Raw genomic sequence first — 18790 nt, 5'->3', positions numbered from 1 at the left:
CCAAATATTTTATATATATATATATTTTTTTAAGAGTTTAGATAAATACCATTTAAGGTGATTTCTTATGAGTATTTTCACATTGTAAGACCCTATAAGGTTGTAATTTATTCATTTATTTGCCTCACATTACTTTTTTATTTTTTTATATTACATTTGTGTAATATATAGCAGACAAATAATGCAAGTATTAAACAGTCAATAAGTATTTTATCGATACTAGTACTCTTATTGATTTACTTATCTATTCGGTTCCTTATCGATAATTGATCCGTAGAAGTATAAATACTGAACTAAGGCACATCAAAGTATATAAGTATATAATCAAAGCATATAAGTACACAATAAACACAGTATGTTATATCTGCTGCACTGAGGGAGTCTGAGCAGCAGGAGGCAGGATTGATCTGTCTGAGCTCTGAACAGTAAAATCAGTTTGTATCAGCAGAGAGAGAGAGAGACGAAAAGGAAACAAAAAAAAATGTATAGAGCTGGGAATCCCGGTACATAATAAGAGGGACAAAACCCCACAGGAAGGTGTGTGTGTGTGTGTGTAACATATGACACCACTGATACAACATAATAAAGGATAAAAGGATGATGAATGTGAAACCAAACCTGAATGTACGAGACACTGCAGAAGAAGAAGAGACCAGGTAAGACTACTGAATACTACTACTACTGCTGCTGACTTCTTCTTCTTCTTCTTCTTCTTCTTCTTCTTCTTCTTCTTCTTCTTCTTCTTCTTCTTCTTCTTCTTCTTCTTCTTCTTCTTCTTCTTCTTCTTCTTCTTCTTCTTCTTCTTCTTCTTCTTCTTCTTCTTCTTCTTCTTCTTCTTCTTCTTCTTCTTCTTCTTCTTCTTCTTCTGCTACATCTTCTTCTTCTTCTTCTTCTTTCTTCTTCTTCTTCTTCTTCTTCTGCTACATCTTCTTCTTCTGCTACATCTTCTGCTACATCTTCATCTTCTTCTGCTACATCTTCTGCTACATCTTCTTCTGCTACATCTTCTTCTTCTGCTACATCTTCATCTTCTTCTGCTACATCTTCTTCTTCTGCTACATCTTCTTCTTCTTCTGTCATCTTCTTCTGCTACATATTCTGTCTCTTCTTCTGCTGTTGCTTTTTCTACGCATATTCACAATATAAAGTTCCTTTCTGACATGTAAGAATCCCAACTCAAAGTCCACTTACTAGCTTTTTCTGGGGCTTTCAACCACATTATGCTGCCTTCATCAGCAGCTGTTGACACCTGGCTTTTATGAATACATTTTTAAGACTTCTCTTGTGTGTCGCCTTAAAATATAAAACTTCAAAGTTCATTATTAACTGAAAGTCCACCTGCAAGCTTTTACCGGAGCTTTCAGTCGTATCACACAGTCCACATCAGCCGACGGAGACTGTCTTCTTCATGTTCTTTGTGGCATTGAAGTATATAAAGTAGTTAAAATTAGAATTAAAAGCAGTCAAATGCTACTTGCACTATTAATAACAGAAGAGAACCAAACAACGTATCGTTTATAAACAGATTTAGAGATTTGATGGACTTTACATTATTTGAAAAGCTTCCGGGCTGTTAGCAGATAGATTAGAGTGAGTCAGCATGAACTAAGAGGAACAAAAACCAAGATTATAACAAACGCAAAACAAACATAATTAACAGTCAAAGGAGTTTCCAATTCCAAGGAATTTGTGCCATCGTGTTCGAAAGAAAATGAAAATGTCTAATACACAAAATACAAAATAAATAAATAAGATGATTAAAAAATAACAAACTGAGTTACAAACAGCTGTGTTTTTATGAATATTTTCTTTTGTATTATTGGGGTAAAATATACATATATTTTATTTTGTTTTATTTTAAGTGTACAATCAGAATGAGAAGTTTGCAAAAATAATAAAAGGAAAAAGGAAATCAGCAGTTAAGAGGCAGGAGAAGTGTGAAAAGTTATTTCCTCAATGTGAAATGATGCCATGTGTAAACCAGAGTTTTTACTATTTCTTTAGGAATATTTAGCTTTTTTAAGTAAAGTCTCTAAAAAAAAGTCTTAAGTTTATTATACCAACAAAATAAAAGGTGATTTTCTTTGCATTAAAATCCTCACAGCAGTGCGGTTCAAGCTCACTCAGCACACAGTCATCATTAAAGGAGGAGAAAGTATTCACTCATTCACTTCCCAGCATGTTCCAGACTTCCAGAGAGAGTCTGTATGTGTGAACCGGTCTTTACTCATCATCATTACACTGTTGTTTGTATACAGTGTGGTGAACCAGAGGGGAAAAGACACATGACAAACCAGACTCACTCCCACACTCCTGAAAAGGATGTGTGATTTTTTTTTTTTCAACACCCCCACTCATATGGGCGGACTGATTCCTATAAATCCATCAATAACTGCTGCTGAGATTCTCTCTCTCTCTCTCTCTCTCTCTCTCTCTCTACATTCTCTATTTTCAACATTTATCCATAAAAGGCTGCATAAGAAAAGATAAGAAACACACGCAGAACTTTTAAAATACCCCAAATTCCAAATGGAGATTGGTGTGTGAGAACATCCAAACTATTTCTAAGGATTATAGAGGGTATTTATTTTAAGGAGAGGAGGGGGGGAGTTGTGTCTCCTTGAAGTGAAGCATAAATCTAGACTTCCCAACCCCCTTATAAGGCATTTCCCTGAGCACAGTGGGAGGAGGAGGAGGGGGGGGATATTCTGCAGGATGTGATGGCTGGACAGCAGCCGGAGCCGTGTGATCAGCTGAGAGGAGCTCAGTCTTTGGGCTGTGGTGTTCGTTCGGTTTCTATCGATCTGTGAGTGGGTGTGTGCACGCACTGAGGATGTGAAATCAGAGGTCAGAAGGAACGAGAAGACGAAAGTTATCAGCTCAAAGTGAGGTAAAAGTTTAGCTCTCATTGTTGCAGTTGTTGCATGGGTTTGGTTGTTGGGAGCCTTGGACTTGACTGTGGGAGCAGATGTGTGCATCCTTACAGACCGTAGACAGACCCTTTTACTTCAGTTAAAAAAGTAAAAGTACAGAAGTCTTATCAGGTATCAGTTTGCAGAGAAGATTTTACCCGGGAAAAACAAGATGTGAGTACATATTTCAGTTATAACATCTGTATTTTAACATTGTTTTATTACTACTTTTACCATAGTAAAGGATATAAATACTTGAAAGGAAATTAAAACAAAATATATAATTAAACAAGATGGAAAATTAGCAGTTAAGAGGCAGAAAAAAGTATGAAAGAGTTCAATGCTCGATGTAAAAAGATGTACTACTTTGTAAATAGTCTGTAAATCATGAGTCTCCAAAATAAAATACAGTAGTCTTGCTTTAAATTTGCATCTTACTTGAAGGAAAAAGTGAGAAAGAGTACACAAGTATTATCAGCTTAATAGTATCAAGTACTTGTTCAGTAGACAGATATGATATTCATAAATGACTGTTAGATTTGCATCAGTGTTTAAGTAACATTTTATTGTTGTAGCTGTTGGTAGAGATAGTTTAACTACTTTATATACAGATTGTTAGTTTATCTGGGTTGGGCCCCTCCAAAGGGTCACCAGATAAATCTGAGGGGTTGATTTATTGTTCATTTTGTTGACTTTTCTTTAAACTATTGGATAATTTAACTTCTTCGGAAACAGAAATCATTTAAATGAAACCATGTGATAGGTTTAAAAAGGGGAACGTCTCTTTGGTGCAACTTATAGACAACTGAGGTGTGACAAGATTATTAAAGATGTTTAAATGTTTTAATGGAATATCTGACAAAAACAGCCCTTTTCATCTAAAAATTCCGTTCCCATACAAAGAAACAGTGTTGTGAATTATGATTTGAGGGTTACATATTTTGGCATGGATTACACTTCCTTTTGATGTGTCACAAATCAATTAAAAAAATGAGTCTGCGGAACAACACATCCTGATGAGGTTGTTGATGAGTCAGAAAACGCTGGGCTTTCACCAGCTGTTCACCTCCTGTGAGAACCAAGTTCTTTTTCACAGACATTTTAAGCCAAACCGTTGTCTTTTTTAGTAAAATTAACCGAGTAGTTTTGTAGCGTCTTTTAGAATATATTTATTTTAAACTTTTTAAAATTGCGACTGCAATCCCGGAGAAAAAACATTTCCCTCAAAACGCTCCATCGATTGAGCATCAGTGATATTGGTGACAAGAGGTGCCTGCGAAAAGAGTTTTGTAAATGAAACCTTGAACTGAGAGTGCAGTTTAGTAGCATGGGAACATAAATTTGTAGGAAAAACAGGGTTTGAAAAATCACTATTGACTAGAGCTGTCAAATAAATGTAGTGTTGTAAAAAAAAGTGGAAGAATGAAGTTGTATAAAATGGAAAAGCCTGAATAAACATTCAAATTATACTGAGGTAAAGTACCTGGAAGTCCATTTCTTGTGTTGATCTTTCTGGCTGCTGATTGACGACCACAATGTTTTATCAGATTGTAAATGTTTAAAAGTTTTTTGCAGCTATAACTTGTATGATAAACTTTGTGTGTTCCACTTTCCCCGTCATTGAAAAGAAGACGTGCAGCCCTTGGATCTGCCTTTAACTGTATTTAAAGCGCAGTTCAAGGTATTTAATGGACAAAATAATGAGCTAAATGATCTTTTTGTCAATTGCCAAAAAATCCAAATGTTTTTCAGTAGCACTTATGAATGATTTGTCTGTATTTTGTGGTGCTACAAGCGCTCGCAAACATCACATGAGAGCACTGTGATGAATATCTTAATGTAATTTGCCCAGTTTCTAAGAGCTGCTCTGCTCTTATGTGAAGGTCTTAGGGAAGGGGAGTTTAGGGAAGATTTCACTGAAACAAAACTAAATGTTTGTTTTGAACACTGAAATTAATGACAAATTAAAAGTAAGTGAGATTTTAGAGCAACAGCTGATTGTATTTTCAAATTTAAAACCCCGACTGGGTGGTTTTTATCGGCTTTATCTTTTGCGTACTTACCATCACTGCGGTACTAATTCCTCCCACATTGTCTACCCGTTCAAGCTTACATGTTGTTTTGTTTCGTTCAGGGGAGACTATCAGGAAATATTTAAGCAAGTTTCCGACAATAATAACGAGGCTCAAAAGTCGTACGAGGTGACTCACCGAGGACCGGCGAAAACAATGTCTCAAATTTTTTTTTTTTCAGTTTCCAAACAATAACCTACAGTGTAAAATCTAATACATTTACTCAGAGTTCACGGAAACACTGGTTATCTTAGTCATTGGTTCTCGGTTCTGCCAGTTCTGCAGCTAAATACAGTACGAAATAGAATTGTAACGCCATACAAATTACGAAAAAGTCCCTTTTTTTGTCTCATGGCATAAATAGCACTGTCATAGGTCAGCATGTCACACGGTAGGTAGAGCTGCCTCCGCCTTCCTTCCCTTTTTGGAGCCATATCGACGGCAGCATGCTTCCTGCATTTGTGTGTTTTCTAACTCGTTTGATCTGGACTCTCTCTCTGTGCTGCAGAACCATGGCCGCCTTCCAGCTGCTCTTCCCGCTGTTGGTCAGCTTCGTAGCGGCATCCGCACGTCTTCCCCGCCAACTCCCAGCATGCCAAGTTGTAAGTAAAAGCTACACAGGTCTCTCTTGTAGGGGGTCAGATTTGTCTCATTTTTTTTATTTCATCTCTCCTCACATCTCCAGTTAAATAAACACAGAATATGTGTTCATCTGTTTTTAGTTTATTTCAAAACGGAGATGAGGCACCTAATCCATCAGGTGCTTGAGGTATTTTCAGATTATACCCAGGCAGGCCGACGGTTTATTTGAAAGCTCTTGACTGGCGGATCTGGTTTATTAGTTTAAACTGTGCTGCCGTCAGACCTTCAGGCTTCAATATTTGGACAAAGAGACATTATTCTGCTTCTCTGGAAGAAGAATGGGAAGTGTTTTTCGTCTGCAGAGGTCACTGAATCGTTCACAGTAGACTATGACATCTTTTCTAGTGAATCATGTTCTAGTGTCTGCTTCTCATGCAAACCTTCTCATGCCGGTAGAACTTGTTCTAATTGTGTAATGATATGGAAATGTGATACGCATCAGTTCCTGTGTGCTGGAGGATTTGCTTTTCTTAGGAAACACCAGTGAATACACAGAAGAGATTTTAATGAAGTCGGGTATAATCACTGCCTTTCAGTGATGTTACTATAAACTGTTTCAAAGACTCTGTAGTCTGTGTGTGGGTCATTCCCCATCTGTCATCTCTGTGATGTTACTGTCTATTAAAGGCCTAAAACAATAATAAGAAGAAACAAATACACTAAAACAAAGGTCCTGGACCCAAACCAGTGACAATCCAATCCATTGGTTGCCAAATTGGGTACCAAAGCACCAAGTCAAGGGGGCCACATTTATTTCCACTGTGTAGAATTTCAGGGAATCTATCGGCAGAAGTGCTATATATATATTTATAACTGTGTTTTTTATTAGTGTATAATCACCTGAAACTAAGAATCGTTGTGTATTCTTTAGTTTAGGATGATCCCTTCATATCTGGGGCTAATTTCTATCACTTTATATACTGGTAGCTTGTGAATTTCCCTCCGGGGATCAATACAGTTTTTCTTAACTAAAAATGATAATATACCATAAATGTATTTGTTGAGTATATTTTGCATGTTTATCTTGATCTGGAAAGCAACTAAAGTGATTGAATAAATGTAGTGAGGTAAAAAGTTACATACCTCTGAAATGTAGTGGAGCTTGTAGCAGAAAACTGAAATACCTAAGAAAAGTACCTATAAATTATTGTGCTCAAGTACAGTACTTGAGTATATATACTAGACTTCAGAGTTTTTTAGGAATGTTAGCAGTGATAATACCAGATTCTTTAAAATGACAACACTTCTTTAAAATATACCAGATTTGTTCCTCGACGCCTGACAGCAGACACAAGATGTTCTTTGCCCTCCACAATAATTCAGTGTGTTTTGTTTACTGCCCGGCTTGTAAACAACGAGGAATGCCACTTTCAGCATACCACAAATATGCAAAGAGGCTACAGGTACTCTGCCTCGGAGAGAAAACAGAGACGGAGACGGTTTAATGAGCTGTTGTTGGACAGACGAGGGTCTCTGGCTATATGGTTTGAATAATAAACTGCTCTTAATAACTTTAATATTTGAATGTATGAAGGGTAAAATAAGGGAGAGAAGATGACGTAAACTGTGGTTTGGCAATAAAGATATGAGGTGTATAAAATGTCACATTTATTTTTGTTTTATAGCTTAGAGAACTTGCGATTGAGTCATTAAAGCAGAGAATAAATTTCAAGAGAAAAACATATTTTTTTTCATCAGAACAGCTCACCATCATAAACCTCAGAGGACTTTTTTGCTGCCAAGAACATGCCGTAGACTCCATAAATCGACCCTCCGCGTACTCTTTAAACGTTCGCTCTGTATTGGGTCATGGCCATGCAATCTGGCGGCCGTCCCTCTTAATCAGACATGTGTGTTTGTCTTTTGTCTGCAGGTCCAGATGGATGTGTTTTGCAGCGACCTGAGCCTCAGAAGTGCCCCCGTCGACCTTCCTAATGGCGTCCAAACGCTGGATCTCTCTCGTAACCAGGTGCAGAATCTCAGCCAGGAAACTCTGGCATACCACACCGGCTTCCGTCATCTGAACCTTCACTCCAACAAGATCCACTTCATCCAGCCGGGGCTCTTCAAAGACATGACGGATCTGAAGGTCTTGGATCTGTCCAGAAATCATCTGAATGTCTTCGCCCTCTCCAAAACCAACATCGGGCCTCTGACGGCTGTGGAGTCACTGGATCTGTCGAGCAACGGACTCTACACGGGGATGTCGGACTATTTCCTGGCGGATTCTCCATCGCTGGAGAACCTCTCTCTGAACAGCAACAGCATCACCAAAATAGCACAAACTACCTTCAGCGGATCGTCGTCGTTGAGAAAAATCGGCCTCCACAACAATGTCATCTTGGAGATCGAAGACGGCGCTTTCGACTCCCTGTATCGTCTCACTGAACTCGATTTGTCCAAGAACTCGATCACCTGCATCACGGACTTCAATCTCTGCAGCTTAAAAGTGCTCAATCTCAGCAAGAACAGCATTGAGCTTTTCAAAAGTGCAACGTCAGCGGATTACTATCACCTCCTAACACTCGATCTGAGCGAAAACAAAATGCATTACTTTCCACTTTTACCCAGAAACAACCGGCTCGAATACCTGGACATCTCACGAAACCAACTTCATACTGTCAACGTCACGGGAGTCCTGAGAAAAGAGTGTTTTTTTATCAACTGAGATACCTGGACATGAGTTACAACCAACTCAAAAGCATACCAGAGTCCTTTTTTTACTGCATGAGATCACTGGAGGTCTTGAACGTGAGCAATAACTGCATCAGCTCGTTCTCTGTCGTTAACGAAGGCCTTCTACGTTCGGTGAAGATTATCAACCTCAGCCATAATTCGCTGCAGAGCCTGACGTTCGGGGAAAACACTCTGCAATCGTTGGAAGAGCTGCTCCTCTACGGAAACGACCTCGCCACCCTGGACCTTGGCATATTTCAAAGACTCCCAAGCATCAAACACCTGCAGCTCCAGCAGAATAATCTGCAGATCTGTTCTTCCGACCAAGACCTCCAGGATCCTCCGGGTTGCGTCTCCTTTTCTTCTATATCGAGCTTGCAGTACTTGGACTTGTCTGAAAACAATCTGAGGACTCTGCCTGCGAATGCGTTTGCAAACACCCCTCTGAAGTTGCTGGACTTGTCCCTGAACCCGGGCTTGGATATGGATAAAGACTCCCTCTCCGGTCTGGAGCATTCCCTGGTCCACCTCCTCCTGAGGGAAAACAACATTTCCAGTCTAAACACAGACTTGTCGTCGCTGAGGAGTCTCAAACACATTGACCTGTCCACCAACCAGCTGACCGCTCTACCCATGTGGAACAAAGACTCCTCCATCGAGTCGCTGAACCTGCAGAACAACAACCTGGTCACTCTGGAGTACAGCACCATGCTGGCCCTGGAGCACTCACTAAAAACCCTCTACATGGGCTCAAACCCGCTGAGCTGCTGCAGCAACCTGGACTTCCTCCAGATGGTGCAGCACTCGGCCGTGGTCGTTCCCGACATCGAGACCGTGACCTGCGCTCACGAGGAGTACTCGGAGCCGGTCAACATCGAGAAGGTGACCGACGAAATGTGTCACATACGGAGGGCCCAGAACTACGTTATAGTTATCGTGCTGATCGTGGTAGCTGCAATAATCATGTTGGTGCTACTGGTTAAATGTTGCCAGTCGAGGAAACCGAAGCACAACCACCGAAGCTTCAACGCTTAATGTGCCATGAAGGATTTATATATTTGGCACTTGATTGGTGGTTTTTAAACCAAAGACAGAAAAAAAAAAACATGAATGTTGTGGCTGCAAAGTCACTCAAAGACTTGACAAGGGACAATTTATTGCCTTGATTTTGGTTTACCACTACCATCTGTGCCACTAGAGTGAATACATTTCAATGTAGTCAAAAGCAGAAGAAGCCTTTGTGAAGCTGAGATGGGAGCAACCTGATACGCTGAGACACCAATGAAGAAGACACATGCCACACTATCTCCGAAATGAAGACAATAGAGTGCTGCAGGAATGAGTCAGGAAAACCCGAAAAACCCTGTCGGCATTTTTACACTTAAGTTCAAAGGTTTTTTTTGAATGTGCTTTTAGTTAGATGCCTGAAGTAAGGTCTGTGGTTAACTCAAGCTAAAGAGATTTTAATGTTTTTGTCACGACATAAAATAAATCAGTAAATACTCCTCTGGTGAATTTAGAAGCTTTTATGTGTCTAAATAAGACAACTAAATGTCATCACTAGAACACTAGTCCTCCTTTAGCTTTGTTTAAACTACTGCCAATGTATTTTTGCCTCAAAAATAGTGGTTTCCATTTGTGAAGGTTATATAGTTATCATAAACTTATATTAGCCACAGAGCCTTTTTTTTGCAATAATCCAATGGAGCTTTTTTTTGTCGAGGAAACCGGCGCGATGCTAACTTCCTGGTTGGACTACAAAAATACGTCATCCTGCAGCACTTAAACAAACTGTTTAAGTGGGAAATATTTGCTTTTGGAGTTTTGGACTTTTAAAAGAACTGTAAAAGTAGAAGTTTCTTGCGGTTAGAATCTAGTGGTCTTTCGACTGAAGCAGGAGTGTTTCCTGGGTTTTTTTCTCACAAGCCTCATGCTAACCAGCATAACTTTATTGAATGTAAAAGGATTAATCCACACTATAACACTTCACCACCGTTGACCCTGCCATAAAATGCTAAAGGAATAGTTTGAATTGTAGGGAAATACGCGTACTGGTTTTCTTACAGAGGCAGCAACAAAATCCGCCTACCAGCTACTTTAAAGCTCACTAATTAAAACGATATATCTTGTTTAGTTTTCAGTCTTTAGCCTAACAGACTGCCAGCTTTAGCTTCATATTTACAGCAAAGAAAAAAGAGCAATATCTTCAAACTTTCAAAAAGAAAGCAAATAAGCATATTTTCTCTCTTAATATTGAACTATTCCTTTAAGTGTTGATTGATTGGTTCTTGAAAATCCTGATTAAATAAGTGAGAGACAGAGAAAGATGAATATGACTTAGCGAGAGTTTCGACACAAGAATAAAGTCAGGGGTCTCAGAGTGGGATTTTCCTTCAAGCTAAGAATAAAGGAAGACAAACACTACAAAAGGTCAGGAAACAAAGTGCTCTATTCATGGACGATGAAGGATGATTAAATGAAGTATATATGTAGGATGTGAAAAACAGTTTTTATAAAGCAATCCAACCGGTCCCTTTACCCTTTTATGTGGTTTGCACTTTACATTTCTTGTGATTGTGTCTTATTCTGTGACTGTTTTTAACACTAAGAATAATTTTGTTACTACAAAAACTAAGCTGGATATTTTCTCTGTATTGATCCCAGATCTGTGGTGCAATACTTAATGGACGCAATATCTATTAATTTGACATGAAAAGCTGAAAGCTGGGCTAAGCACTGAAATTAATAACTGTGATACATTTGATATAGAAGTTTAATATACATACTGTTTATTTTTAGGGTGATTAAATGAATAAATGAGTGGGCCACACTGGGATCCACAGTTTCATTCAGGCTGATTTTTTACATTTCTCATCCTGTGACTTTGTAAAGTCATGTAAGCAATATTTTGTACCAAATGAAGGCCATTTTCTACATGTAAACACTGTGTTTTTTGTCCAAAAACATGTAAACCTCTGAACGTAGTACTCACACCAGCCCATTTCTTGTCACTTCATTTTTTGCTCTGTACATTTTTTATAATGTTTGGAGTTTGTGGCATGAAACAGCACTTAAGGATATGAGATTAAACTGAATGTCATTTTCTAATATTTGTCTCTTGATTATTGAAATAACATTCGTCAGACTAATATTCATATTTCATAAGATATATAATTCTGTATTCTTTGTTGTCTGGTGTCAGATAAGCCTTTACAGAGACATGCTTTATTTCCTATTTTTCCTTTTTTTTGAATATCCTATTAATGACTTTTTTCACATTAAACCATGACAGACGGAAAGTGACATAACACGGCAGAAATTACAGTGAAAAACAACAACAGAACTTTGAGAAATCAATAAAAGGGACCCATATTTTTTAGAAATACAACACAGGATTTTCTATAAGAAAAACAGATCAATTTGAACGTTAGAAGCTATTTCAGATTACCATATTTTACGTATTTTTTAGACACAATTAAGAGAAGAAACGATCAGGAAATGAATTGATTAGACAGAAATTTAATTGATTAAGTGATTCTTTACAAAAAATGTAAATAAATCCGTGATAGAAGGCCTACCCAATCAAATTGGAGCGTTTCCAACGGTTGTTACTATGATTTTTTCCTGGGGACGTCACTCATATTTTCTGACCAATGAAAAGTCTGGAATATTGATGTGGGCGAGGCTAACCTTTGACAGTTAATTCCCACGGTAAGATAAGATATATATATATATATGTTATCATAAGTATCCATGGATGGAGATAATGTGAAGGTTCTCAAACAAACTTGTGGAAAGTAACAAATAACATTTAAATTTGAATTAGTTGTACTTTACTTTAGCATTTCTATTTTAAGCTGCTTTATATTTTGACTCCACTATTTCAGAGGCAAATATTGTTCTTTTTTACTCTCTTAAATTTATTTAAATTGAAGTTATTTTGCAGATTCAGCTTATTAATACACAACATAATAAAATAATAAAATAGGAGGTGTTATTATCAACTAACATAAGGGGAAGGGAAGGGGATTCACAAGCTAGCATTGCATTAAGTATTTAAAATAAGTCCCAAATTTATTATCTCCAACATTGAAGTGATTCACACATTATTGCATCAATAATTATTATCCAATATTATTATATATATTGTTTTGAAATGGGCCATTCTGCATGATAAGTACTTGTACTTTAGGTCTTTTACATTTTGACGTTGCACTTTATTTCACTGCAAAATTCCAAATACAGGACTACAGAGTATTTCTACACTGTAGTATTGATATCTAAGGACTTCTTCCACCACTGCAAACAAACACTCAAGGTCACATTTTAATGCTACTACAGTTCGGACGGCTTGTTTTGAACTTTGCTTACCTGTCGTCTTGTTTGTCATCATGTGCTGACTTTGCATTTTGAGAGGTTTAGTTTGTCTGCTTGTAGGAGGACAAGTGAGATGATGAGCTGCTTGATTTATGTTTATTTAGGTCTGTTTGGTTTTCCTTTTTGCTTTGTTGTCAGCTGTCATTTTTTTACTCTGAGAGTTTATCACAGTGACCCTGTCAAGTGCATGTTGGAGCCTATTGTGTTAAGCTTGTGCTCGTTATCCAGTAGTAGTATTGCTATAGAAAAATTCACATATTTTGTTGTATCACCCAAAATTTGGGGTAGCGGGATGATCATGGAATATGTAAACTTTGAAAGAAAACACAAAATACCTATTTTTGTAGGGAATAACTTTCCGCTGGTACACTATTCTGGAACTATTCCTGTTTTTTACGGAAGACAACAGTAACTACATTAGTAAATATCACATTTTGAGATGAAATGCACTATATTTGAGATTTAATTCCACATAATTCCGTCTGTGGATCCATTCAAACATTAAACTATTTCAATATTTAAAACCTGACTACGTTAGTCGCTGTTGAAGTTCTTTACCCAGATATCCCGTACCGCAATATCAATACACTGCATGTTGATTTAACAAATGAACCACAGAGGGTAGTTTCACTTTTATAATGGTGCAATTTGCATGGCGCATATGAAGTTGGAAGTTTCTAAGCTTACCACCATGCAGTCGCTCTCAAACAGTGAAAGTGAAAAGTTGTATGATGTCAAGGTTTATGAGTTGTCATGTTTCACTTTAGCATATGATAAAGTGGCTATGTGCCAGGTTAGATTTATGGTATCTATTCTAGGTTATCAATATAACTTCCCCTAATCTGTCATAACTTTGTAAATGAGTCAAACATCAAAGTAGAGTTCGTCCATGGTGACATCCAGTATTTGCATTTCCCAGTGGTTATTGCATTATAAGACTTCTGGAGCACTTTTTTTTATGCAAGTACCACTGATCACCATCCACATGCAAACAGCTTGTAAATAAGAAGCAGTCATGGTTTATTAATGCAGCTGCCAGGATGGAATGGTTTTAATGAGCCAGGTGTAAAGGAATAGTTAGACATTTTGTGAAATAAGACATTCATTATAACATTTTATTGCCACTTTCATGTCTCTGAGATATATATATCAAGCCATAGCCAGCAGATGGTTAGCTTAGCTTAACACAAAGACTGGAAACGGGGGCAAACAGCTAGCCTGACTCTGTCCTAAGGTAACAAAATCTGCCTATTAGACATTATATCTTGTTTGTTTAATCCATATTCTTATTTTTTAGTTTAAGTTATTATGAATACATAAATGCCCTGAAAACTATTATTTTTTCTCAAGTATGTGTCTTACTATGAGCAATTTAATTCTGCATTATTACCCAATTGTAAACAGCTTTGGTTATGCATTTGAGATATTTCTATATCATCATAAGTCTTTATTGTGATAAAGAAATATTTTACCATTAGATTTGCAGCCAGGTTTTCATGGTCTTTAACTGTTCATAACAAATTCTGCTGTTTGTACTTTGGGTGGCCTGAACCTTTAAATTAATAAATAAAACTGTATTTGTACAGCCCTTTTCATACAGGTTAGAGCACTTCTAAAACATTTCACTTTCATTTTCACCTTTGTGAAGCTGAGATGGGAGCAACCTGATACGCTGAGACACCAATGAAGAAGACACATGCCACACTATCTCCGAAATGAAGACAATAGAGTGCTGCAGGAATGAGTCAGGAAAACCCGAAAAACCCTGTCGGCATTTTTACACTTAAGTTCAAAGGTTTTTTTTGAATGTGCTTTTTGTTAGATGCCTGAAGTAAGGTCTGTGGTTAACTCAAGCTAAAGAGATTTTAATGTTTTTGTCACGACATAAAATAAATCAGTAAATACTCCTCTGGTGAATTTAGAAGCTTTTATGTGTCTAAATAAGACAACTAAATGTCATCACTAGAACACTAGTCCTCCTTTAGCTTTGTTTAAACTACTGCCAATGTATTTTTGCCTCAAAAATAGTGGTTTCCATTTGTGAAGATTATATAGTTATCATAAACTTATATTAGCCACAGAGCCTTTTTTTTGCAATAATCCAATGGAGCTTTTTTTGTCGAGGAAACCGGCGCGATGCTAACTTCCTGGTTGGACACTGACAAGCTAATAATAAGATAACCCGAGACAAATAATATAAACAGTAATATAAAAATTGTTATAAAACCAAAACATTAAATGAAAACGACACCGATAAGCGGTTCCTTTTTATCGTTACATTTTTGACCTTCCTCCAGCCTTTCTACCTCAGCTCCCTCGATTCTCAAATGCTTACGTCTGGATTCAGGGTTTGAGATTGACTAAGTGCTGTTCGGCATAAGAAGCTGAACTGTCGCTAATGAAAGCTTTTTTCCTTCTGTGACTCAGATTCTCCTTCCCCTCCTCCGCCCAGGAGGGAGAAACACTCTTACTGGAGCTAATGTCCAGGGTGGTACAGGAAGTTGTCCACGGGCCGTCGGCTGGTTTACGTCAAAGGGGGGGAAAAAACCCTCTTTATCTCTTTCTAAACAGGCATGAGAATCTCACGAATGTTGAGTAAAATGTTCCATTTAGAAACAGGCTTTTGTCTTCATAATGAAGCGTTGCGTTGGTTTACATTTTATTTTCTAGCTTGGCACTAATATCAACATGTCACTGGGTGTTTGTGTTTGATCCAGATACCGCCCTGAATCACACCGTGAAGTGTTTAAAGAAGAAGATGCTGTTTAACTTGAACTTTGAAGAAGCTCCTCCATGCTGCGAAGCATGTATTTGCTTGAATTATAAATATAGTTTTGTCTATGGAGATACTATTGTTCAGGCGGGCGAGAACTGAATCACACTTTGAAGCATGAACCATGTTTTTTCCAGTAATGCAGCACTGAATCAGCTGCTGTTGTACTAACAATCAACTGTAATCTCTCTGGTTGGATTCATAATTGAGAGTTTCTCTGTACGCAGCGACAGGAAGCCTCTCAAGTAAGCTACACAATTTTTATCTGCTGTCTGGAACTGTCTAGACTGTGTTTATGTGGGTGAGAGTTGTGTTTGCTTACTACTTTAATTAACAAGTTCAGCCTTTCTGCTTCCAAATTACACAACCGATGACCTCAAGTGAAGGGTACTTTATGTGTTCCACATTTTAATCTTTTTTATCAGAGGCCTTCCACTAAAAAGCAGTAGTTGAACTTTTACATTTTGTTTCTTAAATACTGAATTTTGTGGCTCTAATTAAATAGAGGAATGCTGTAGTTTAGTCCATAGAACGATTAGTCCATAGAATCTAATGAGTGTTAGTCGAGTAATAATACATATGGCAGAGGATAGGCCTGTTGTAGTTTATTTAGCTAAAACAAATGACCTAATCACCTTAAACGCTCAATAGATTCCTCCCTTACTTTTCACGGTTCCAGGAAGATCAACTGGGAGATAAAATTAGACCACTAAACTCTAACTTTGTTTATTATTCCAGCACTGTATCGCCTCTCCAGGGCAAAGTAAAAAATCGACGGTAGTGTAAGCTCTTCCTCCCCGGGGAGAGGTCCGTTCAGCCCCTAAAGGGAAGCTCTGTTTTCCCGGTCTACGTTTAGGCAAAACATTTGAGCTTCGCCCTTTCACGACACGAAGAAAAACAAAGTGAACTCCTACCAACCCGTCTCTCGCAGCTGCACCACCCCGCCGAAAGGCATCATTTCCCTTCTCCTTATTTCCCCCTTTGTTTATGAGATGAGCAGAGATGGAATCAGAGGAGGCCTACGGGAAGTATTTGTGGTTCCTTAATTGGAAGCAGACCTCAGTCACCTTTCCTCCTCTGTGACCGGGCAGTGAGTCATAAATTAATATTGTTAACCTGTATTTATCATACCTCAGTCATGCTGAGATCAAAAGAAGATACTTAATAAGGTAAAGCTTGACCAAAGCACGAGCGCTTAGTCACACAGTTTGGAAAAGAAAGTGAGAAGAAAGAGAAAACAAGATTTTTCAACACCTGCTGTAAACAAGGTGCTTGTATTTTTCTATATAAGCATGACAAAAGCATAAAAAATAGATTTGTTGAAAATGCTAACATTTGCTAATCAGCACTAGACATATTGTACAGGCTGATGGGAATCTCTTTAGTTTTGCAGGTGATTGGTCATAAACAGGCGGCAACCTCCAGTTCTGGTTGTATAGAAGTCTATGAGAAAATGACTCTACTTCTCTCTTGATTTATTCCCTCAGTAAACATTGTAAACATGAGTTTATGGTCTCAATCTCTAGTTTCAAGTCTTCTTCAATACAGCATGATGTTCATTTAGTAAATGATGCTCCATTTAGAGTCAAACAGACCATAAAGCAGGGTCCGTTTAGGGCGGGGCTACACAGTGATTGACAGGTTGCTACCACAGCGTTGTCTGGTTTTTCAGTTCATGAAAGTTAACTGTTACATTTTGGGCGTTTGTTTGTACTTAGCTCCACCATCTTGTGTCACCTCTGGCTCCATTAAAAACAAGATGGCGACTACCAAAATGCCAGAAATGAGGCGACAAATAATGGTGGTTACGTCTACTTCTTATATAAAGTCTATGGTCATAAACCAAACCATGGCAAACCATCAACTGTTTTACTCAAACCCTGGGTTTAATAATCTGGCAACCATTAATGTCTGGACAAAACTTAATGGAAAATCCATCTAATACTTGCAGAGATATTTAAATTGTCGTTCCTAGATGCTAGCATGGCCTAAAGAAGAACATATTCCAGAGGTAAACTGGTGGATCCGAACCTTTTTAAGATCAATAAGCATCCAGGTTGTGGAAGTGCAGAGCAAACCCGCTCGCCGTGAGGGTAATCATAGCCTCACTTGAACTAATAAATAAACTTTTCAGCATGTGCATGGACAATAAAACAGGACATTTGGCATATATATATATATATATATTATATTGTGATTATCTCACAGCCATATGTCCACAATCCTGTCCTGCCCATTAAACAAACTCCAGACTGAATCAACCTGGACTCTTAAACACAATGTTCTTGGATTATTTTTTTTGCAGCAGATGCATGATGTGTAATACCATTGTGCTGAGTGTGTGTGTTCTGTTTGCATTTTGTCTGCTGTCCTCCTCAATGTTTCAACACAGACTTAAAGCACAACAGCTGTAGCTCGACCTCAGATACAGCAACAACTGGACCTTTAATGTAGAATACACACGTCGAATTCATGTAACTACAGGGGAAATAAACACAAGTAGGTCACCTTTGAGCTTTCCCATGGTCCTTGGCGATAAATCGGGACAGGCAGCGCTGTGTGGGAGCACTGGGACGGCTCTCAGTTTGCCAGTCAGTGAGACTGGAGAGCGCGGAGCTAGGCACAGCCAATCACACACACACAAAGGTCAACATGCACAGCCAACACAAAGGTCAACATGCACAGCCAATCACCGGTGAGATACTCCCAAAGACGGTTTCCTGACTTGAAACAGATGGAAACAGGAGTGAATCATAATAGCTCACATATATTTACATTAGCATTGTCTGGTCTGACTTATGAATACCGAACTGAGGTTTTCATTTTAAGGCTCAACCACTATTTGATGGATTCTCTTGAACTTTTGTAATATGTCTGTTCCCCAGACGGTTAATCTTACTGACTGTGGCTATCCCCTGACCTTTCCCTCAGCACTATCATTTGTTTGAATTTGTGGTTTTGTGTGTAATGTCTCAACAACTATTGGTTTGGGATGCCATAAACTTTTGTACATACATTCATGTTTCCTTCAGGATGAATTTTAATATCTTTGGTGATCCATTCACTTTACATATTGTGCCTCTTGCTTTAATGAAAATCTTGGCTTTATTACAACTTGGGTTTTGTTGAGCCTATTAGCTAATTTAGCTCTGGCCATGGGTAATGTTGTTTCTAATTAGCCTGTACTAATAGCGGGGAGTTAAGTAATTGCAGGGGAATCTGGGAACATAGCAAGTGACACCAAACTAAAGAGGGGGTGCTACGTCGAGCTGCATGAAAACAAAGAACAGAGAAGCTCTGATTAAACACACACACAGAGGGAGTGTTACTTCACACAT

General features: G+C 38.1%; 1 protein-coding gene across 1 annotated transcript; it reads left to right on the top strand.

Moving 5' to 3' along the window:
- The first annotated feature begins 2759 nt into the window (after positions 1–2759).
- Positions 2760–11387, top strand: lrrc32 (leucine rich repeat containing 32). The gene is given in 4 exon segments (XM_054626016.1): positions 2760–2890; positions 5493–5586; positions 7500–8262; positions 8265–11387. Coding segments are annotated over 3 exon segments (1926 nt in total). The 5' UTR covers positions 2760–2890; positions 5493–5496; the 3' UTR covers positions 9338–11387.
- Positions 11388–18790: the final 7403 nt, after the last annotated feature.

The sequence above is a fragment of the Anoplopoma fimbria genome, chromosome 24, assembly GCF_027596085.1.
Source record: "Anoplopoma fimbria isolate UVic2021 breed Golden Eagle Sablefish chromosome 24, Afim_UVic_2022, whole genome shotgun sequence".
Classification (NCBI taxonomy): Eukaryota; Metazoa; Chordata; class Actinopteri; order Perciformes; family Anoplopomatidae; genus Anoplopoma; species Anoplopoma fimbria.
Note: the sequence above shows the minus strand (reverse complement) of the source record. Positions and strands in the feature narration are given on the sequence as shown.